The 24,138-nt window shown below is 40.6% G+C and overlaps 3 protein-coding genes across 4 annotated transcripts; 2 read left to right on the top strand and 1 right to left on the bottom strand.

Moving 5' to 3' along the window:
• The first annotated feature begins 308 nt into the window (after nt 1–308).
• LOC135524583 (C-C motif chemokine 25-like) lies at nt 309–3,752 on the top strand. Of its 2 annotated transcripts, none has more exons than XM_064952250.1 (5): nt 309–393; nt 840–926; nt 2,616–2,733; nt 3,027–3,123; nt 3,215–3,752. In XM_064952250.1, the coding sequence occupies exons 2-4, from the start codon at nt 863–865 to the stop codon at nt 3,121–3,123; spliced, it is 279 nt and encodes a 92-aa protein (XP_064808322.1). In that variant the 5' UTR covers nt 309–393; nt 840–862; the 3' UTR covers nt 3,215–3,752. The 2 variants fall into 2 exon arrangements, with proteins under 2 accessions (XP_064808322.1, XP_064808321.1); XM_064952249.1 differs by having other exon boundaries at nt 343–421.
• Nucleotides 3,753–6,338: 2,586 nt separating this feature from the next.
• On the bottom strand, nt 6,339–12,057 carry LOC135524582 (serine/threonine-protein kinase NIM1). The gene is made up of 4 exons (XM_064952248.1): nt 11,918–12,057; nt 9,949–10,263; nt 8,932–9,200; nt 6,339–8,670 (listed from the first exon to the last, which is right to left on the bottom strand). Exons 1-4 carry the CDS (start codon nt 11,937–11,939, stop codon nt 7,915–7,917), a joined length of 1,362 nt encoding a protein of 453 aa, XP_064808320.1. The 5' UTR covers nt 11,940–12,057; the 3' UTR covers nt 6,339–7,914.
• Nucleotides 12,058–12,451: 394 nt separating this feature from the next.
• pole4 (polymerase (DNA-directed), epsilon 4, accessory subunit) lies at nt 12,452–23,609 on the top strand. Its single transcript, XM_064952251.1, has 4 exons — nt 12,452–12,822; nt 19,161–19,245; nt 19,862–19,903; nt 23,318–23,609. The coding sequence occupies exons 1-4, from the start codon at nt 12,571–12,573 to the stop codon at nt 23,332–23,334; spliced, it is 396 nt and encodes a 131-aa protein (XP_064808323.1). The 5' UTR covers nt 12,452–12,570; the 3' UTR covers nt 23,335–23,609.
• The last annotated feature ends 529 nt before the right edge of the window (nt 23,610–24,138 follow it).

The raw sequence follows: 24,138 nt of genomic DNA on the forward strand, positions 1-24,138 counted from the left end.
CTTTGGAGAGCCCTACAGTTGCGGATGGTTCAATTACCGTACCAGGCGGTGATACAGCCCGACAGCATGCTCTCAATGGTGCATCTTTAGAAGTTTGTGAGGGTCTTCAACAGTTTGTCACTCATCTTTTCACTGGACTTAAGCCAAGGAAAGCATTGCAGTGGCATTTGATTGTGATGTTCAAATTGTTCAAATTCTACCTCTTCCCAGCAATTGTAAAACATACTGTACTTACTAGTTGTCATGCGAGAGGAGGTGTGGCTGATTAAGATAACAGGGTTGGTGGAGGGGTGAAGAAGGTATCAAATGGCAGCTACTGTATAAAGCAGTAGGGAACTCAACAAGACAGAGAAGACAGGTCATTTCTGCAAGGAGATTTTGTGTTTTGAGAAGGTTATTTGTGACATGTTCTGTTTTGTTGGTAGGCTTGTGTGTTTATATGCTGACCTATTGCTTGATTATATGCTTATCTGATTCTTAATTCATATTTTACTAACTTTTAGCCTGTGCTGTAAGCATTCTGTACTTTTGCATTTCTAAGTGGTAAAATAAACAAGTTGATGCAGCTGTTTTAAGAGACAGAGGTTATGGTTCATCTGATGAATGCATGCTAACTTTTATTGGAACATAGTCAGAGCTTCTGCCAAACTTAACATAGCTGCACAAAACAGCTCCACGCATCCAAGTGTTTGAAATCAAGAGGTCAGGATGGGGTCTGGAAAACAAACATACCAGTATTGTAAATGGGGTGGCCCTGTCAGGAAAACATCCCGCTGACAGTGTGGTGGTATTAAAAAGAGAACGTTTCTCAGGCTTTACATCCTGTCCTGTTCTTACAGTGGACCATAGAAGCAGTGACACCATGAAGTTCCAGGCTCTGTTCTTTCTCCTGCTCCTGGCTTGCATGTACCTCAGCATGGCTCAAGGTAGGCACCATTAAATCTACTGTATTGTACATTCTATAGACTAATTATTATGAAGCTTATGTCCCCTGTAATTGATCTAACCGTCTAAAGCCTATTGTTTGTCCTGATTTGTTCTTGTAATGAAGGTATTGTTGAAAAATCAACTGTACTTATAGCCACTCCACATTCTGTACACTAATAACTTGTTGCAGATTGAGTAGTAACCTCTCGTAATGGAGAGCATTTTTCTGCACAAAGTCAGTTATTTCAATTTATTTTATTTATTTATTTTTATTTCACCTTCATTTAACCAGGTAGGCAAGTTGAGAACAAGTTCTCATTTACAATTGCGACCTGGCCAAGATAAAGCAAAGCAGTTCGACACATACAACGACAAGAGTTACACATGGAGCAAAACAAACATACAGTCAATAATACAGTATAAACAAGTCTATATACGATGTGAGCAAATGAGGTGAGATAAGGGAGGTAAAGGCAAAAAAAGGCCATGGTGGCAAAGTAAATACAATATAGCAAGTAAAACACTGGAATGGTAGATTTGCAATGGAAGAATGTGCAAAGTAGAAATAAAAATAATGGGGTGCAAAGGAGCAAAATAAATAAATTAAATACAGTAGGGGAAGAGGTAGTTGTTTGGGCTAAAATATAGGTGGGCTATGTACAGGTGCAGTAATCTGTGAGCTGCTCTGACAGTTGGTGCTTAAAGCTAGTGAGGGAGATAAGTGTTTCCAGTTTCAGTGCTTTTTGTAGTTCGTTCCAGTCATTGGCAGCAGAGAACTGGAATGAGAGGCGGCCAAAGAAAGAATTGGTTTTGGGGAGACTAGAGAGATATACCTGCTGGAGCGTGTGCTACAGGTGGGAGATGCTATGGTGACCAGCGTGCTGAGATAAGGGGGGGGCTTTACCTAGCAGGGTCTTGTAGATGACATGGAGCCAGTGGGTTTGGCGACGAGTATGAAGCGAGGGCCAGCCAACGAGAGCGTACATGTCGCAATGGTGGGTAGTATATGGGGCTATGGTGAAATATAATATAATATAATATAATGCTGTTGTTTTTTTACAAGCTTCAACTGGTCCATACTATGTAAAGAAGATAAAGATCTGTCGGCTCCAAATATTTTTTTTACCAGAAAATTTTACACAGACTGATGTTTGTCTCTGTGATCCGCTCCTTTCAAAACATTGTTTCGAAACACCTGGCACTAGATTTCACAACCGTTTCAATAGTTATATACATGGCCTATGCTGCACTTACAGGCAGTTCTCATGTTTGCATTATTAGAAATTGTGAATATGAATAGTCCTGGTGATGTCTTCTCTTGCACACATCTGCAATACATTTACTCAAAAAAATATTCTTAGAAAATGATCACACTGTAATATTTCGCAACTTCAACTGCACGTTTCAAACCATGTGTAACTGAAACGTCAGTCAGTGGAGGCGCCTGAGTAGAGGACAACTCATTGTAATAGCTGGAATGGAGTAAATGTAATGGCATCAAACCATGTGTTTGATGTATTTGATACCATTCCACTCATTCTGCACCAGCCACTATCACGAGCCCGTCCTCCCCAATTAAAGTGCCACCAACCTCCTGTGATGTTAGTACATTATAATTTATTAAATTGAAATGTAAGCACAAAAGGAGTATAATAGCAACCATTTCCTTTTCCCCTGATTGTTGTCAGGCTCTTATGGGAACTGCTGTCTGAAGCACGTTGCTGGCCTGAAGAAAAACACCAAGAGGAACGTGATGAGCTACAGGTTACAGGAAACAGATGGCGACTGCAACATCAAGGCTGTTGTGTGAGTGTGTTAGAACACCTCCTCACCTTCTGTCCCTAAGTCCTCACTCCCCAAACAACATCAAAGCTACACAGTCAGTCTATCATTGGGACACTGTTAAGGTAGAACAAATCCTCCAGTTGCCTGCAATGGATGCCAAGAAGGCTTTTTGACAGAGAAATGTGGTATTTTTCTACATATTTTGATTTCCCTTTTTTCTCCTCGTAGAATGTGAATCTAAAAAACAATACTGAGTCTGAGTGTCTAACGGAAAACAAACACTTTTTATCCCACCACGTGTCTCATATCTGTAGGTTCATGCTGAAGAAACAGAAGACTGTTTGTGCCAATCCCAGCCAGAAGTGGGTACAGAATCTGATGACTGTTGTCGATAAGCAGCAAAGCAACTAGGTACAACTCTCACTCTTAACTAATCCTTTTAGAAATGCTTCTGCGTTTGACAAGTTTACAGTATTTAATTGTGGCCTTTTTGTATCGATAGCTTCCTGAGAAAAGAGAAAGAGGGGATGTAGTTGAGCTGCTGCTTCGTTGGAGAGTCTTTTAACCAGTGTATGCCAATTTCCATATGTCAAGTGAAATGTGTGGGCAAATATATGACATATCATCCTGTAAGTAGAATGTGAGCTTCATCATTACATTACTCATTATATTATAGTTTGGCTTAATGAGTTTATATCACATACTTTTGGGAGAATACCTGAGGTTCCATTGTTAAGGTGGCAATCCAGTAGCATAGCAAGACAACTATACTGTATTACTGTATTCACTGTTAGCATTAGATGACTAACCATGAATGGTGCCTGCTAGTAATGATCCACTTGGCAGCTTAGCATTATTGTGTGTGTGCTGTGCTGCCTCTGCCTATACGCAGACTACATGCTGACTGTAGGGCCCCCGACCACTAAACTTTTATGTAAAGCTATAATTTCTATTTTGATTTCAATCACTACTATGTCAAAACATTATTTGTTTAAGTTCCCATTTGTAATAAAAATGTAATAAAGTACAAAATGTTGATACATCTCAGAAATATCAATGGATATGTCAGTAGGGAATACATCAAACTAATTAAGAATATGTATTAATAGAAATACATATTTTCATGATGTCCATAATAACCATCTTCCCCACAGTTGTCTTCATATTCATCCTCTTTAATTGTATGATTCCAAGGCCAGCTCATTACACTCTATCTATACATTAACTATTTATACTGCACACGCTTCATTTGAAAAAAAGCTTTCACTCCTCTCATTGCCTTCAGCATTTACCGACACAGAACTTCAGCTCTCTGAAGCTTATCACTTGTAATGCCACATATCTACCTGAAATGTGATACAGTATGATGGGCAGAGAATCAATCACAGTTTATACATGTTCATTCTTGCTCCGGTCACCATTTTAAGGCAAGTGTGATGCCCCAGGAGAAATCTCTATGTATCATCTATCCCTGCCCTATCTGTCCCTGTCCTATCTGTCCCTGCCCTCAGTGGAGTGTGACAGGGAGGCTCCAATGTGCTGCAGAGGACAAGGTTCCAATGAGAAGATCTCTGAGACTACACAATGAGACATACATCCAACCTTGTCTAATTGGTTTGCCTCTTTCTTTCCAAGGACACACACAGTATCTCTTTCATCGCTACTAGTGGCCTATTCCTCTTATTAATGTTGATTTAACACTATTGCTATACAGCCATTGAACTACTACAATGAAATTACACTCAAAGATGTTCTATCGGTGTTCAAGAGTAATGTATTCAATCAATCTCAGACATATGAATGGCTGCTTCTGAACTATAAACCACATACCCAACTTCCAGTGAACAAGGCATACAACTGTCAATACAATGCAATATGAACATGGACTGTGATCAATGTTTCAGAACACTGACTCCTTTGTATTTGCCAGGAGCACTGTGAGACTATAAACTTGTTTTTGGCCCATACCTCATATTTCTCAACAGTCTCACTTGAGAGGAAGAGAATAACAAGTGATTAATCTGACAGTATACTGTTGCAATTCCAAAAGGAAACAGGTCAACATTTGAATTTGAGCAGATATTCACTAGTGACTCAGTACATAGAAGTTAGTTTTTTTTCAAAGGTGCACGGGGGAATGAAATACTGAGAAAAGTATCTATGTGTAAGCAGAGAGAATTAGCTTCTTATTACATTCTTGCTCAAATTATTATCCACTCAACATGTTTTTGCAGACACCGAACTCTCATTCCAATCAGAAGTTTTGAGGTAAAGCTGAAATGAATTGGGTAATTGTGAAATTAAGTGTGCACAGTAGACACTAAGTTCCACAAACCTTCAGCACAGGCTTTCAACACTTCATTATGATATTCAGTGGAGTGAACTGTTCAACTGTAGAAATAATCATGCGTCATTCATTGAAAGACAATACATTAAAGTAACAACCACACACACAACAACCTTTGGCATCACTTCAGGTTATTGACTCAGCTAAGACATAAAGTTACCAGTTACCCAGAACCACAACAAACAGACCATTCCAAACATCACACTGGATAATGGATGTGATGAGTTACCCCTTATCACCAAAATGCTCCAGTCAGAAACATGATTTATTATTGTCCTATCATTTTAAAGAATTAGCCAAAGGAAAAGAGTCAAAGCAATGTTTAAGACATATTTAGCAATAGCCTAAAACAACTATACATTCAAAGTGATTAAGTCAGGACTCCACTTAGGCACTAGCTTGGAGATAATTTGATAGTTTGTCTCTCCATCATTTTGTACTCACATGCTTGTCTTAAAACCTCTACAGGATCGGTGTGTCCCCCCCGCGTGACGGTTGAGCTGACATATGCTAATCACATTAGCCTGAGGTTGTAAGTAACAAGAACACTTCCCAGGACATAGACATATCTGATATTGGCAGAAAGCTTAAATTCTTGTTAATCTAACTGCACTGTACAGTAGCAGTAGCTATTACAGTGAAATAATAGCATGCTATTGTTTGAGGAGTGTGCACTGTTATGAACTTGAAAATGCATTAATAAACCAATTAGGTACATTTGGGCAGTCTTGATACAACAACTAAAACTTTGCAAATACACTGCTGTCATCTAGTGGCCAAAATCTCAATTCTGCCTGGGCTGGAATAATACATTATGGCCTTTATCTTGCATTACAAAGATGATGGTTAAAAAATGTTACAAAAAAACATGTTTTTTTCTTTGAATTATCTTTTACCAGATCTAACGTGTTATATTATCCTACATTAATTTAACATTTCCACAAACTTCAAAAATGTCAACTTTTTTTTTTTAAAGGTCCGGTTCCTTATTGACAAAGGCATGACTGGGGTTCATCTCATTATTGCAAAATATATTGCCCTGCCAGACTGCCAATCAATGGAGAGGAACAGAACAGGTACACGTACAAACTGTAAGAACCTGGCACACAATAATGAGAGAAAAGGTCAAGTGCTGACAGGTTTTATCACTGCTTGGATCATAGAGGTGGTAATAGCTTCAGGGGAAATGTATGTTGAGTAAGATGGGAGGGCAGTTAGAGAAAATGCTAATGTTTATACAATCCAACCGTCCTGATTTTTATGAGAGCATAGGTTGCGTTATGAGTGACCTCATAAGAACCTGCAAAACCTCTAAAAAGGCTTTGGAAGTTTTATACTTTTATTGACTTTGACAGATAATAGAACAACATACTCTCTAGTATCTATTTTCTGTAAAAAATGAACAAATATGTGCTTCAAGTACACAGATGATATTCAAATGCTGCTCAGATTTCCACTTAGGGGATACTCACAATATAAACTTGTCAGTCTTCCCTAAAGACCTTTCCACTGTTACTAGCACCAGGGATGCCCCTTGAACTCACAAGAGGTGATTGATTATTATATTTTCTTTTTATGAATTTGTCTTGATGTGTATGTTTTATTTATTTTTAATTATTTAAATGGTATAGCAATACCAATGCAATATTATTATTTTTTACTCATCTCAGGCATATATTCAAATTACATTTCTCTTGAGCATTAATGGGCACATCCAATGGCAAATAATATTTATTAACATTTTATAAATACTTTACTGATATACTTAATCCACATCAAGTATATCAGTAAAGCATTTATAAAATGACTATACAAAAATATCTGCATAAGCAATGTGCTACTGCATTTTAATTACATTATATCATAATAAAGATATTCATCTTCAGACAAAACATTGCACTTCCAAACCACTGAATAGCCTAAATAAAGAACTGTGCACATCTATATTTTACAAATTTTTCAATGTACTTGTGAATAGAGCTTGTGAATTTACCTAAAGATTATATTGGTTATATTTACATTAATGTTGAAGGCATACAAGTCTTTGAGGATAAACCTAAGTATTGTAATCCAAATATCAGAGCATTGGCCAGTGCTTCATGCCTGACTCCCTTACAATTGCTATCTGAACAAAGCACTTTTCCTTTATCACAGCTAAGACAAATTAGCCATGTCCTTCCACAAGCACGACCCCAGTTATATTTTGACGAAGCACAGGACTAAGTAGGCTTGGAAGATGCTGATAGTATTATTAATCCTTCGTCTCTCGCTGTAAGCCAATTGTACAAAACATAGACCTATTGAGTGATGTAACATCGCAACAAGCTGAAGTCAATTACTGTAGCCTTTTAGTACATAAAGCTGTAATATAATTAATGTGCTTTACAGTACAACCCTGAAATCTCAACCTTTTCACCATTGTATCTTTCTGTCACAGATTTCTTAGGAGTACTGAAATGTAATGATTAATGTGAGCACAAGATGGTGCTATTTATCTATCTATCATCTGTACTGCGATGAATATGCGACAACAAATCCGTGAGTGTAGTGTGTGTATGTGTGTGTGCGTTTGTGGTGTGTGTTTGTCTTGTGATTCTCTTCTGGTGGAGCCTGGCTATACAGGAGGCCAGACTCTGTAGCATTATTTCCCAACCTCCATGGAGGTCCATGGAGCAGCACTGGTTCCTGAGAAGTTGCTGACAGGTCCCTCAGATAGTTCATAGTTATGGGAGAACTTCACTTCTGAAGTGTTCAATTTCATTATAAGTGGCCCACCAAAATGGTTTGTTTTAATCCAAAGAGAAGATCCATAATTTTCCAGTCCCTGGTTCAAAAACTGTTGCAAAATCCCTGGTCTATAGGATAACACAGACACTGGTAGGGTTGTGCTTGTCCATAACAGCAGTGGTCGTCCTGCCGTTCTTACTGCCAAAGTCCTCAGGGTAAAGGGCTGCGTATCCCACTGCCTCCACAGACCTCCTCTTCTGGACACGGTGGAGGAGGATACGGTACGTCCCCGTCAGGGGGCTGCGATTGTCTGTATAGGTGTTGTTCTGCAGGTGGACTCCCTTGATGCCCAGATCAGACAGGGCCGACTTCACCTCCTGCTCCTCCACACACAGGACCTGGGAGGTTTCAGCCAGATGAAAGGGTGTCTGGGGCAGGGGGGCGTACGCCCGAGGGTACTCAATGCTCTTCAGCCACGTGCTGGTCATTATCAGGGAGATGGGGTCACGGTCAGCGGGCACGGACCTCAGCATGCCTTTTATGACCAGTTGGCAGGGGTTGGGTACACAGTCAGGGAAGGCGTAGGCTCCCTGCATGATACAGCGCTTCAAACGACCAAGGTTGTCGGCGTGGAAAGGCATGGTGGCGGTGACCATGAAGTAAAGCAGGATTCCCAAGGCCCAGATGTCCACGTAACGACCCACGTAGCCTTTGTCTTTGAAGAGCTCTGGAGCGGCGTAGGGTGGGGAGCCACAAAACGTGGTGAGGACTTCAGATGGAGCACTCACGATACTGAAGCCAAGGTCTCCCACCTTGATGCAGTAGCTGGTGGTGTAAAATATGTTCTCTGCTTTCAGGTCTCGGTGGACGATGTTGTTGTCATGCTGAAATTATAACAAAAAGGGGTAGGTTGGGGGTACGTTAGTTGGATGTTGCTACAAAATTTCGATGTGCTCCCTGAATCAATCAAGCAAGAATAGCCTACAATAATTGGATACATTCTGACAAATCCTAGCCATAGACAATGCATGATGCATGCAAAAGTTATGCATCCAATCCTCAAGTTAGGAAGCTTCCTTAATCACAGAGTGGAATTGACATCTGTGCCCGTCTACTGTCCAATGCTTTGATTGGCTATAGCTCACCATGTGTTTGATGGCAGAGATGATCTGGGCAAAGATGAGCTTGGTCTCCAGGTCAGACAGACGCCCCCGGTTGGTGATACGTGAGTAGAGGTCTCCTCCACTACCATACTCCATCACCAGGTACAGGCGCTTGGTGGTCTCAATCACCTCATAGAGACGAACAATGTTAGGGTGGGACAGCTTCTCCATACAGCTGATCTCTGTGGCAAACAGGGACTGAGACTTCTTGTCCAGCCGAAGCTTATCCAAAATCTTGATCGCGACCCTCTCTGAGGGAGGGAGTGAGAGAGAGAAAGACACAGAGAGAGAAGGGGGGGAGAGGGAGAAACCAATACAGAAATGATAGTAGAGAAGGAAGGGTGATGAGACAGGGCAACTGGTGTAATTTAATTTGAAGCTTCACCAAATTATATAACGTCCAGTGAAACATGTGCCTGAGAGGAGAATGTGAGGGTAAATGAAGACCTCTCCTTTTCCCCACCCCCCATCTCGCCATCTCTCCTGTGTTATTTCCCTGCAGGGATCTCTAACTGCCCGCTACAGAAATGAAACAGAGCTGTATAAAGCATGAATTCACCACAGGGGGTGAGGGGGGATCTGAGGCGATCAGGAGGTGCTTAGTTCAGGTGACCACCCCTTGTCCTCTGGCATCAGTATTCACCCTGTTATAATACCCCCCTGGAGACAGAGTCTGTGTGGCAGGCAGGGGAGGATAGAGACAGGGTCAGCTCAGATGGAACCAGTCAGTAGGAATGTGTTAGAGAGCTATATCTTTATACTGCCAGGTCCCAACCATTGAGTAGGAACTGTAATGTCCATTTTGTTTCATTTTCCAATGTGGCATCAGTTGGTGTACTGAATGGAACACATGATTATATCATTGGAGACGAGGTACAGTGTATTACTCAACTCTCACTCTGGTTACTGTACCAGTCAGGCTTTACTAGATTAATGAATTAACCAATTAATAATTTAACCAACTACTGAAAAGATGACAAACAAATAAACCCTCCTTACCTTTAGTCAGGGCATGGATACCCAATCTAACGTGGGAGAAGTTCCCACACCCTATTTCCCCCCTGAGCTCGTAGAAGGAGATCCTCCGGCCCAGTATGAGGTCGTTGACTACCCTCTGGTCATGGTTCATGTCATAAAGCACCCTTTCAAATGGTGTCTGCCTCATCCTCTGTTCTGGGGTCAGTTCTGGTATAATAGGATGGGTTGAAAGGACTTTCGGTGTTTTGTCCAATGGCGTTACACTCGTCTCACTTGGCTTGGCTTTCTTATCCTCCTTGTCCTTGCGTTTCGGCCATGCTAGTCTGGATTTGAGTCCTAAAAGGCACAAAGGAAAAAAATGAATTACAGGTGAGATTTTAATTTGGGTGAGGCTCCCTGTGTTCAATGGCAGGGCTTCCGATTTGGGACTATTGTGGGTAGATGTTCTATGGCCTCGCCCAGTTAGCTCTATTCACATAAAATAACATCACACAACTTCTTAAATATCCTACCGCTCCCTTCTATCATGCATTGATACAAATTACTTACCTGTCTTTCTTATTCCTGTTAGCTCCTATAGGATAAAATGGATAATTGAGCATTGATACAAAGGAGCATCAATTCAAACTGTCACATATTATAACTCTCTCTATCTGGCATTCTTTGTTAGAGGCTTGGGGCACAGCTCTGCTGATGCTCTGACTGGCCTTAAGGATTCATAATAGCCGTCAAAATTTATTTTAGGTCATCGTTACAAAAGGTGATTTAATTGCAGACGTGGAGCTCCACCATTACCTCTGGGTAAATGTGCAGTCTGCAGGATAGTCATAATGAGATTGGCTCACACTAATCTCCATGCAGGAGACTCCTGTTGACTTGAACGGAATGTCCGGCCAGCTAAATAATCATCTTAACAGCTTTAAGTGACATTGACTATTCTTACTAGTGCATATTGGAGACAGCGACACTTGGAAATAGCACAGTAGTATTGACTCTAAGAACTCCCCATGGTCAAATATATGGATCTGTTTAGTTTTTTTTTTATCCCAGCGAAACAAATCATTCAGTCCCTCAGATACAGTAAATCAATCAATAATGAACCATTTACAAATCGAAAGGAAAACTACATAAAGAGTAATGCATTTAACAATGGAAATAAGTCCCAGACTTTATTGTGTTATCCTCAAGGATGTTAGTTCTGTTCTGAAAATACAACTGAAAACGCAATAGATAACACTCAGTATAGGGAGAGCACAAGACGTTGAAAATATTTATTTTTGGTTTAAAAGACGATGAAAAGATGTCCTTCAACCAATTTTGCTCACTAGTACAGTACTGTACTCTCTCGCTGTGCTACCTGAAGCTATCTGGTTGAACTGTTACACAACACAATGATCAGTTACAACTGGATCGGTGCCCCTGAACTTTATGTGATAATATATTCTGATGCAATGCAATTCCTTATAGTTTATCTGTAACCTGTAATGTTTTTAAACATACACTAATATCAAATGCATGCCATTATTTTTGCCTAGCTGTCTGTTTTGTGCTTGCAATTGCCTTATACAGTACATTGATTCAGAAAGTAATGTAATAACAGGAGTTCCCAGCTAAAAAGCAATGAGCTTTGCACAGAATTCCAATTTAAAACCACCATTTGGATTAATTTGTTTGATTCTATTCTACTATTGCAGTAAAATACACCATTTCATAATGCCAATAGAAATGGCAACACATATTGTTTTGGGGCATAATAAATGACTGTTTTTGTCTTATTGATCTGATAGAAAATGTTATGTATTTTATCTAAATTTGTTGGGACCAAATTAAAGGCCTAATTAAGTAGACTACATGCAATTAGACTAGATGTTAACCCATATTTTCGTAATGAACACATCTGCATCTAAAATAAACAAAATAGCCAAAAAGTTATTTATATGCACTTTCGCAAATAACTAACTACTCACAAAATAATAGTTTTAAGTGTTACCTGGTAGTTGCGGATCCCTCATCCTTCAAGGCCAGCAGTAGAAATGATAGTGTGTGTGAATGGAGTGGCTCACCATCACTAAACCTCAGGGCATCACCCTGCCAATCCTATTATCACCGTGTATTAATATCCATTAGAGACTGATATAGACAAGGCAGCACTAAATCTCTGGACACGCAGATGGAGCACTTTTCTATATCACGTGAATCTAATGTAATGATAAACATGGAACATTTTATTGAAAGGGAGGCCAATCAAATTCAATATTTATGACAGGTCTAGCTACAAACAATTAATACTTGCTCACATTTCTACAGCAATAGAGAAATGGAGATGGCAATTGAATGTAACAGATATGATAGAGTTCTTAATTAGTGTCATGATCTGTCATGTTTTCTATTCAGCATCGTGGGCGTTCTGTAGTCAATGTTTCACGTTTAGGAGCGCTGAGGAGTTGTGAACACTTTGTTTGGCTTCCGTTCGAGGCAATCGTCGCCTCATGAAGTCGGCCATTTCACCAATCACACACAAGGAATAGTTGGCGGGAGTGAAAGGGGAGGGACATTCGAATGTGTGATTCTCGAATTCGAACACGTTTTCTACGTTAGGAAAGTAACACATGCTAGCTACGAACTGTATGTGGCTACAAGAGAATGGCGGAAAGTGTTGCAGTCTCTGTCGCCCCCTTGGGACCCACAGAGTCGGACCCAGAGCGATGTGAAGGCGAGGAAGAGGTACGGGTGAACGAGGCTGGAGAGAACAACCAACAAACTGGGCCTGTTGCAGGAGCTCCCCAGAACCGTCTCGCGAAGTTACCGCTATCCCGCATCAAGGCATTGATGAAAGCCGACCCAGACGTGTCCCTCGCCAGTCAAGAGTCTGTGTTTATCATAGCTAAAGCCACGGTAAGTTAAAACTATTACGTGGAGTAGCTACCAGTATGATAGTTTTTCATATTTGGTAGCCTACAGTCTACATGAACTAATGCCATGTAACGTCTACTGGCTAGCCAGTTGATTTATGGACCTTGTTGTTGTAGTTAGTTAATTGAGTACCACAGGATGTCATAATACCCATAAAACCTAGAGGTCAAACGGGGAAATGGTTCCTGTCGTTTTTTCACCTTTCATTTTTCCCATGGGTGATTTTGGAAACACTTAAAATATGGGCTGTGTTTCGTGTAGGCTTACCCTGGCGCGACGTTTTCATAGCTGTGTAAATCTTTCCTAACAAATATATTTGCATGTATTTACCCTCCCAAAAATGAAATGCTAATGTGGCTATCATAAGGAACTACAACTGCAATGTTAATTTGGACAAGACTGCCAAATTGAGGTAAAACTAAGATTCTCTGGATTAACTATAATCTTAGCTAGATGTAGGAATAGATATGCAACATTTCTTTAAATGGACAATTCTGTGAACTGTCTTCTGCACATTTTTTTTTTTAATTGACACAATACCTGTTAGCAAAGGGATCAGTTAGCGATGACGTGGTGGAGCTTGCATGGATTTGTAGTTTTGCATGATGTCTATTTTGATGCTAATTAGCCGTTTTGAATCTGAGCGTAAATAGAGCCGAATATATTGATACGTCACCTTGTCCGAGAGAAATTTACATAGTTATCAAAATGTCACTCCAGGGTAAGCCTACATCAAATCAAATTTTATTGGTCACCTACATACATATACAGTGGGGCAAAAAAGTATTTAGTCAGCCACCAATTGTGCAAGTTATCCTACTTAAAAAGATGATAGCCCTGTAATTTTCATCATAAGTACACTGCAACTATGACAGACAAAATGAGGGAAAAAATCTACTTATTTTCCACCATTTGCAAATAAATTCATTAAATCCTACAATGTGATTTTCAGGATTTTTTTCTAATTTTGTCTGTCATAGTTGAAGTGTGTCTATGATGAAAATTACAGGCCTCTCATCTTTTTAAGTGGGAGAACTTGCACAATTGGTGGCTGACTAAATACTTTTTTTGCCCCACTGTATTTAGCAGTTATTGCGGGTGTAGCGAAATTATTCTTTACATGGCTCCAACAGTGTAGTAGTATCTAACAATTCACAACAATACACACACATTAAATGAAAATAATGGAAATAAGAAATATTTAAATATTAGGGTGAGCAATGTCGGATTGGCATTGACTAGAAAACAGTATATACATATTAAATTAGTAAAACGGTATGTAAACATTATTCAAGTGACCAGTGATTCCATGTCTATGTACTTAGTGCAGCAGCCTCTAAGGTGCAGGGTTGAGTAACTGGGTGGTAGCCGGCTAGCGACAGTGATTAAGTTCAGTGCAGGATACTGGGTGGAGGCCTGCTAGTGATGGCTATTTAACAGTCTGATGGCCTTGAGATAGAAGCTGTTTTTCAGTCGCAGCTTTGATGCACCTTTACTAACCTCTATTTCTGGATGATAGCAGGGTGAACAGGCAAGTGGTTGATGTCCTTGATCTTTTTGGCCTTACTGTGACATCAGGTGCTGCAGGTGTCCTGGACGGCAGGCAGTGTGCCCCTGGTGATATGTTGGGCAGACCGCACCACCATCTGGAGAGCCCAGCGTTTGCAGGCTGTGCTCAATGGTGCATCTGTGAAAGTTTGTGAGGGTCTTAGGGACCAAGCCAAATTTCTTCACTATACTGTCTGTGTGGGTGGACCATTTCAGATTGTCATTGACGTATACGCAGAGGAACTTGAAGCTTTTCACCTTCTTTACTCTGGTCTCGTGAATGGGAGCGTGCTCCCTCTCGGTCTCCTGAATCCACCATCAGCTCCTTTGTTTTATTGAGGGAGAGGTAATTTTTCTGGCACCACTCCACCAGGGCCTTCACCTCTCCCTGTAGTCTCGTCATTGTTGGGAATCAGGCCTACTACTGTTGTCATCTGCAAACTTAATGATTGAATTGGAGGCGTGCATGGCCACATAGTCATGGTTGAACAGGGACTACAGGAGGGGGCAACACATCACGCAAAGCTGCCACAACTGTCAGTAAGAGTGTCTTTGAATGAAGAGATTGCGAATACTGTCCAGTTTGAGTATTTGTTGCAGGTTGTTCCAGTCACTAGCTGCAACAAACTGAAAAGGGGAGTGACCCAGGGATGTGTGTGCTTTGGGGACCTTTAACAGAATGTGACTGGCAGAATGGGTCAAGTATGTGGAGGATGAGGGCTGCAGTAGATATCGCAGATAAGGGGGAGTGAGGCCTAAGAGGGTTTTATAAACAAGCATCAACCAGTGGGCCTTGTGACGGGTATACAGAGATGACCAGTTTACAGAGGAGTATAGAGTGCAGTGATGTGTCCTATAAGGAGCATTGGTGGCAAATCTGATGGCCGAATGGTAAAGAACATTTAGTCGCTCAAGAACACCCTTATATTTAACTTTGCTTTCTCGGGTACAGGAACAATAGTGGACATCTTGAAGCAAGTGGGGACAGCAGACTGGGATATGGAGAGATTGAATATGTCTGTTAGAGGTCGACCGATTGGTCGGAATGGCCGTATTTTTGGACACCGATTTGCCCTATTTATTTTAATTTTTTTATGTATTTTTAACAGCTTTTATTTATTCTTTATTTAACTAGGCAAGTCAGTTAAGAACACATTCTTATTTTCAATGACTGCCTAGGAACGGTGGGTTAACTGCCTCGTTCAGGGGCAGAACGACAGATTTTTACCTTGTCAGCTCGGGGGATTCAATCTTGCAACCTTACAGTTAACTAGTCCAACGCTCTAACCACCTGCCTCTCATTGCACTCCACAAGGAGACTGCCTGTTACGCGAATGCAGTAAGCCAAGGTAAGTTGCTAGCTAGCATTAAACTTGTCTTTATAAAAAACAATCAATCAATCATAATCACTAGTTAACTACAAGTGGTTGATGATATTACTAGTTTATCTAGCGTGTCCTGCGTTGCATATAATTGATGCGGTGCATATCGTTGCTCCAATGTGTACCTAACCATAAACATCAATGCCTTTTCTTAAAATCAATACACAGAAGTAAATATTTTTAAACCTGCATATTTAGCTAAAAGAATTCCAGGTTAGCAGGCAATTTTAACCAGGTGAAATTGTCACCTCTCTTGCGTTCATTGCACTCAGAGGCAGTGTATATGCAACAGTTTGGGCCGCCTAATTTGCCAGAATTTTACGTAATTATGACATAACATTGAAGGTTGTGCAATGTAACAGGAATATTTAGACTTATGGATGCCACCCGTTAGATAAAATATGGAACGGTTCGATAGTTCACTGAAAGCATAAACGTCTTTTTTTCGAGATGATCGTTTCCGGATTCGACCATATTAATGACCTAAGGCTCGTATTTCTGTGTGTTATCATGTTATAACTAAGTCTATGATTTGATAGAGCAGTCTGACTGAGCGGTGGTAGGCAGCAGCAGGCTCGTAAGCATTCACTGAAACAGTACTTTCGTGAAATGGCTAGCTAGTTAGCGGGGTGCGCGCTAATGGCATTTGAAACGTCACTCGGCAATACTAAAGTGCCTATAAGAACATCCAATAGTCAAAGGTTAATGAAATACAAATGGTATAGAGAGAAATAGTCCTATAATTCCTATAATAACTACAACCTAAAACTTCTTTACCTGGGAATTTTGAAGACTCATGTTAAAAGGAACCACCAGCTTTCATATGTTCTCATGATCTGAGCAAGGAACTTACTTAAATGTTAGCTTTCTTATATTGCACATTTACTTTCTTCTCCAACACTTTGTTTTTGCATTATTTAAACCAAATTGAGCATGTTTCATTTATTTGAGGAAAAATTGATTTTATTAATGTATTAAATTAAGTTAAAATAAATGTTAATTCAGTATTGTTGTAATTGTCATTATTACAAATGTTAAAAAATTAAATTGGCCGATTAATCGGTATCGTCTTTTTTTGGTCATCCAATAATCAGTATCGGAGTTGAAAAATCACAATCAGTCGACCTCTGTCTGTAAACGCTCTAGCCAGCTGGTCATGAAACACAGCCCTTATTTGTAGTGTTTCTAAAATCCCCTATGGGAAAAATGGTGGACTGCATGGTTTTATTGGTATTATGAAAAGGGGACAGCTTGTCAGTTGTACAACTGAATGCTTTCAACTGAAATGTGTCTTCTGCATTAACCCAACCCCTCCACTGTGGGGCTCTATAGCCGACAGTAATTGCGGGCTAGTCTTTGGGTGCTGAAGTCAGTCCTTCTTTGGGATTTGGATGGTGGATCGCATTCAACTTTTAGGTGCATACACCGCCACCTATTGTACTGGAATGTGAGGCCAGTCACGACCTACCTACATTAAATTATCTTCATTTGTCCTGTTCCTCTAAGAATGTGAAATATAGCCCTAGACAACACCACCTTTACTCATTAAATATACACTATCCAATTCCACTACTTTGACCCCATCTGCTCCTGCACCATGCTAAGATCCTGGGAGGATGGAACACCACCTCTCAACAAACGTTGTAACTATTTTGATGTCAAATCTCTTATACCCAAATACATGTCTCCAGCTGCCACCACAACATCTATTTTCTGTGATTTACATTCAATAACTGCGGTACAGTTGATAACTATTGCTATGAACGCTAAGAAGCCAACCTTACTAATGCATAAATGACTTGTTGGCCTATCACTATGTGCTGGCACATATCAACTACTCCCTGGAATCCTCCCAGGATTCCTCACCCTTTTCCCATCCTTGTCTACTTCAAATCAAATTTTATTTGTCACGTACTGCATTATTCACCTTAGTGTGAAATGCGTGTTTGGGCCTTCCTCAAAGACACTGCCTAGTATATACAGTGGGGCAAAAAAGTATTTAGTTAGCCACCAATTGTGCAAGTTCTCCCACTTAAAAAGATGAGAGGCCTGTGATTTTCATCATAGTTACACTTCAACTATGACAGACAAAATGAGGGGGGAAAATCCAGAAAATCACATTGTAGGATTTTTTTTATGAATTTATTTGCAAATTATGGTGGCAAATAAGTACATATTCCATATTCCAGTCAGTGCTAGCAAAACAGTTCTGTAGTGTAGCATCCATGTCATCTGACCACTTCCGTATTGAGCGAGACACTGGTACTTCCTGCTTTAGTTTTTTGATCCTAAGCAGGAATCGGGAGGATAGAATTATGGTCAGATTTGCCAAATGGAGGGCGAGGGAGAGCTTTGTATGCATCTCTGTGTATGTGTGGAGTAAAGGTGGTCTAGAATCTTTTTTCCCTTCTCCCCTCTGGTTGCACATGTGACATGACGTAAAACGGATTTAAGTTTCCCTGCATTAAAGTCCCCGGCCAATAGGAGCGCCGCTTCTGGATGAGCATTTTCTTGTTTGCTTATGGCCCTATACAGCTTGTTGAGTGCAGTCTTAGTGCCAGCTTCGGTTTGAGGTGGTAAATAGACAGCTATGAATAATATAGACGAAAACTCTCGGTAGAAGTGTGGTCTACAGCTTATCATGAGATACTCTACCACAGGCGAGCCTTGACACTTCCTTAATACTAGAAGTTGTTCACACCCCCCAATTCTCACAAGGCACCCCGATCTCCACCCCCTGTATTTCTTTAACTGCATTATTTCCTCCAACTTGGCCCAATTCACATTTCCAATTGCCCATCTTGACATACCAAGCTAGAACAGGCCCTACGTCTCAACCAATAGCCAAGCAATTATTCAGCAACTTCCAGAGAGGGTCAGGCTCCTTGAGCTTTGCGGTGGCTACAGTTTTGGGTGTCCTCGGCAGGACGCTGTCTCTGTAAACAAAGATCACACATTGTTCTGGGTTCCACTGCACAAGAGGGGGTTCGTGGAGTTTTATGAACATCAAGGCAGACGCACAGTGACTTGACTTTTTTTCAGAGTTCTAATTGGCCAAAGTGGTCAAGCCTCCTACAGGTCTCCGCAGTGCACACACACAGCCTATAGTTAATCATTCTAGCCACTGCCAGAGATAAGACAGGGAAGAAACCACCATTTACCTCTAGGCTGCTATACATATTTATTTGGTTTGTCATCCTATCATTTTTCAAGACATTTTAGTGGTAATTAAATATGATTTGATTTAGAAATCATTGGAATGAATTTTCCAGAAGTAGTTTTACCAGCTCCATGTATTCTAAAATTGAAAAGTGGGGGAGCGCCGCTCCGGCAGCACTACATCCCTGGATGTTACTCACTGTATACTAAACTTCAGTTCATGTCTTCCAGGAACTCTTTGTTGAGATGATTGCCAAAGATGCCCTGGTGTATGCCCAGCAAGGAAAGAGGAAAACTTTGCAGAGGAAAGATTTAGGTTAGTAATGTCAAGTGGACATGTTGTAGACCAAACATTGATCCTATATACCATATGCTTAGTGTAATGGTCACCAACCCCTGGTTCTGGAGAGCCACAGGGTTTGCAGACCCTGTTCCATCCCAGTACTAAACACGTATTAGGCCTATAGCTGCTTCAACTGATCGAGGTCTTAGTGTTGAGGTAGAACAAAAGCCTGCACACCAACTCCCACCAACAATAAACACTTTTATTGTAGGACACACACCTCATCTCATTGAGGGCTTGATGATTCATTGACAAGAGGAATCAGGTGTTTATCTGGGGCTACAGCAAAAGTGTGTACAGAAAAACTGTATTTGAGTTGGTGTGCAGGCTTTTGTTCTTCCTCACCACTAAGACCTTGGTAAGTTAAATCAGGTATAGGCCTAACTCTACAGGACCAGGAATGGTGGCCACTTAGACTAGACAACCCTAGTTTTTGATTTAACCGACCTAAAAGACCAGGTGTGTTGAATTTAGGCAGTCGCCAAACTGATCAAAGTACCAGCGGCACTCCAGGAACAGGGTTGCCTACCCCTGGGCTAGCCTTTGACTAGTTGTTCCTAACTATTGTTTTTGTTTTTTCCACTAACAGACAATGCAATCGAGGCCATAGATGAGTTTGCTTTTCTGGAAGGTAAGTGCTCTTCCATTCTCTTCCAAGGATGCTTCTTTACTAAACCTCTACCATGTTTTTTCCTCATAAAATTGATAATAGATTTTTTGTAATCGGATGATCCTGCTGTGATGCATTTGCCTGATTCATTGGCTGTACTGAATCAGTAATGAATCAAATAAAAGTGTATGGGTCGCGTACACATTTGCAGGTGTTGTAGCAGGTGCAGCAAAATACTTATGCTACTAGCTCCAAAGGTGCAGTAGAATATCTTGCAAATACAATACAAATAATAAAATCAAGAAATAACAATCCAAAGTGAATATATAGTTATATATATTACACTGAGTGTATAAAACATTTGGAATACCTTAATATTGAGTTGCACCCCCTTTTGCCCTCAGAACAAACTCAATTCGTCAGGGCATGGACTCTACAAGGTGCCGAAAGCATTCCACAGGGATGCTGGCCCATGTGGACGCCAATGCTTCCCACAGTTGTCAAGTTGGCTGGATGTCATTGGGTGGTGAACCATTCTTGATACACACGGGAAGCTGTTGAGTGTGAAAAACCCAGCAGCGTTGCAGTTCTTGAAGCACTCAAACCAGTGTGCCTGGCACCTAATACCGTACCCTGTTCAAAGGCACCTAAATCTTTTGTCTTGTCCATTCACCCTCCGAATGGCACACATACACAATCCATGTCAAGGCTAAATCATCATCATCTTCATCTACAATAAGGGATCATAGGTTTCACCTGGTCAGTCTTTGTCATGGAAAGAGCATGTGTTCCCAATGTTTTGTACACGGTGTGATAGACACACACACACACAGACAGTATCTATCACACTGTGTACAAAACATTAGGAATGCCTTCCTGATATTGTGTTACATTATGGGGTATTGTGTGTAGATGGTTGAGAAAAGAACAATAAAATTAAATAGGTATTGCATAGTTTGGTGCGGTGCTTTGGGTCATTGTCCTGCTGCAAAATCTGGATCTCTACAAATCAGCTGGGCTAGACAATCTGGACCCTCTTTCTAAAATTATCTGCCGAAATGGTTGCAACCCCTGTTCAACCTATTTCGTATCATCCGAGATCCCCAAAAATTGGAACGCTACCGCGGTCATCCCCCTCTTTCAAGGGGGAGACACTCTAGACCCACACTGTTATAGAACTATATCCATCCTGCCCTGCCTTTCTAAAATTTTTGAAAGCCAAGTTAACAAATAGATCACCAACCATTTCGAATCCCACCGCACCGTCTCCACTATGCAATCTGGTTTCCGAGCTGATCATGGTCAAGGTCCTAAACGATATCATAACCGCCATCGATAAAAGGCAGTACTGTACAGATGCTTTCATCGACCTGGCCAAGGCTTTCAGCTCTGTCAATCACTGCATTCTTATCGGCAGACTCAATAGCCTTGGTTTCTCAAATGACTGCCTCTCCTGGTTCACCAACTACTTCTCAGAGTTCAGTGTGTCAAATCGGAGGGCCTGTTGTCCGGACCTCTGGCAGTCTCTGTGGGGGTGCTACAGGGTTCAATTCTCGGGCTGACTCTTTTCTCTGTATATATCAATGATGTTGCTCTTGCTGCTGGTGATTCTCTGATCCACCTCTACGCAGACGACACAATTCTGTATACATCTGGCACTTTGGACACTGTTAACAAACCTCCAAACAAGCTTCAATGCCATACCTCACCCCTTCCGTGGCCTCCAACTGCTTTAAAAATCCTAGTAAAACTAAATGCATGCTCTTCAACCGATTGTTGTATAATTCACTGGTCATCCCCAAAGCCAACACCCCCTTTGGCCGCCTTTCCTTTCAGATCTCTGCTGCCAATGACTGGAACGAATTGCAAAAATCACTGAAGCTGGAGACATATCTCCCTCACTAAGTTTAAGCATCAGCTGTCAGAGCAGCTTACAGGTGTGCTATTTACAGTAAATCTGTAAATAGCACACCCAACTACCTCATATACCCCATATTGTTATTTATCTTTTTGCTCTTTTGCACTCCAGTATCTCTACTTGCACATCATCATCTGCACATCTAACACTCCGGTGTTAATGCTAAATTGTAGTTATATCTCCTCAATGGCCTATTTATTGCCTTACCTCCCTAATCTTCTACATTTGTTCACACTGTACATAGATTTCTATATTGTGTTATTGACTATGCGTTTGTTTAACTCTGTTGTCATTTTCTTTATCTTGGCCAGGTCGCAGTTGTAAATGAGAACTTGTTCTCAACTGGCCCCCTGGTTTAAATAAAGGTGAAAAAAACAAAAAAAAACAATAATAAAGTAGGAGGAAATTGGCTCCAATTAAGCTCCGTCCACAGGGTGTGGCATGGCGTTGCAAAATGTAGTTATAGCCTTCCTTCTTCAGGATCCCATTTACCCTGTACAAATCTCCCACTTTACCACCACCAAAGCACCCCCAGACCATCACATTGCCTCCGCCATGCTTGACAGATGGTGTCAAGCACTCCTCCAGCATCTTTTCATTTTTTCTGCATCTCACGAATGTCTGTTCTTTTGCCCATCTTAATCTTTTCTGTTTATTGGCCGGTCTGAGATATGGCTTTTCTTTGCAACTCTGCCTAGAAGGCCAACATCCCGGAGTCGCATCTTCACTGTTGACGTTGAGACTGGTGTTGTGTGGGTACTATTTAATGAAGCTGCCAGTTGAGGACTTGTGAGGCATCTGTTTCTCAAACTAGACACACTAATATACTTGTCCTCTTGCTCAGTTGTTCACCGGGGCCTCCCACTTCTCTTTTTTAAAATTCTGGTTACAGCCAGTTTGTGCTGTTCTGTGACGGGAGTAGTACAGAGCATTGTACGAGATCTTCAGTTTCTTGGTGATTTCTCGCATGGAATAGCCTTCATTTCTCAGATCAAGAATAGACTGACGAGTTTCAGAAGGAAGTTCTTTGTTTCTCGCCGTTTTGAGCCTGTAATCGAACCCACAATTGCTGATGCTCCAGATACTCAACTAGTCTGAAGAAGGCCAGTTTTATTGCATCTTTAATCAGGACAACAGTTTTCAGCTGTGCTAACATAATTACAAAGGGATTTTCTGATGATCAATTAGTATTTTAAAATGATAAACTTGGATTAGCTAACACAAATTGCCATTGGAACACAGGAGTGATGTTGCTGATAATGGGACTCTGTACGCCTATGTAGATATTCTATTAAAAATCAGCCGTTTCCAGCTACAATAGTCATTTACAACATGAACAATGTCTACACTGTATTTCTGATCAATTTGATGTTATTTTAATGGTAAAAAAAATAGCTTTTCTTTCAAAAACAAGGACATTTCTAAGTGACCCCAAACTTTTGAACAGTAGTATATATTAATAATAGATTTGTATAGTATGGTTGACTATATTTTGTTTTTCTATGTTCTCTTTAAAGGTACTCTAGATGCCTAGACACTCTCAGAAGAAAGAAGGTAGTTCAAAGATCAGAGGCATTTGGAAACCAGACTGACCTGTCTTGCTTTTGAAATGACATCACTGAGTTGGTAATTACATATTTGAGAAGGTTTTGGTACTAGTTGCAAGGAGTTCCCTTCCTGAACATGTACAGTATATGCTGACATCATTGATGATCCTCCTTCAATTAGTCTTGTATGCAGGGAATCTGACTTTTTGTTGTTGTAAGTAATGTGAGGTGTGTTGAAATAAATCATACAAATGTTTGTAAATCTAAGAATTGTCGTTTTAATCAAGAAAGCTTTATTAGGAAGTGTAATTTATTTTCAAAAGAAATGCATCCATCTTCATTTAGTGTTCCATAGCGTCCAGCTGTTTAGGCAACAACTACACTGTTCCAGTTTCCAATGTGAGGAAGATATAGACTTAACATTTTAATAAAATGGAAAGTACGATACATCAAATTCTATCCAGCCAAAATCATTTAAAACCTCTAGCAGACACAATGCTTTACAGGGGGTCTAGCAAATGACCAGGTCTATATTTTGCGGACTAAGGGGTAAGACGTTGGGCATTTCCTTTCCTAATTTCTATTACTCTGTCTGCAGGTTCCAAGCTTAGAGACTATATTTATGTATCATACCATTATATCCTGTTTGTTTTGCTGTTTCTATAAACTATCGGGCCAGAGAGAGGGACTTGAGCTGCAGGACAGGTCCATAATCAAAAAAGCATAATATGAGCTTTTCTGAAGATTACGATGGCTCACGCCAGGACAGACGCACATGCTGGAGAAAGTGG

This window comes from Oncorhynchus masou, chromosome 31, assembly GCF_036934945.1.
Source record: "Oncorhynchus masou masou isolate Uvic2021 chromosome 31, UVic_Omas_1.1, whole genome shotgun sequence".
NCBI classification, from domain to species: domain Eukaryota; kingdom Metazoa; phylum Chordata; class Actinopteri; order Salmoniformes; family Salmonidae; genus Oncorhynchus; species Oncorhynchus masou.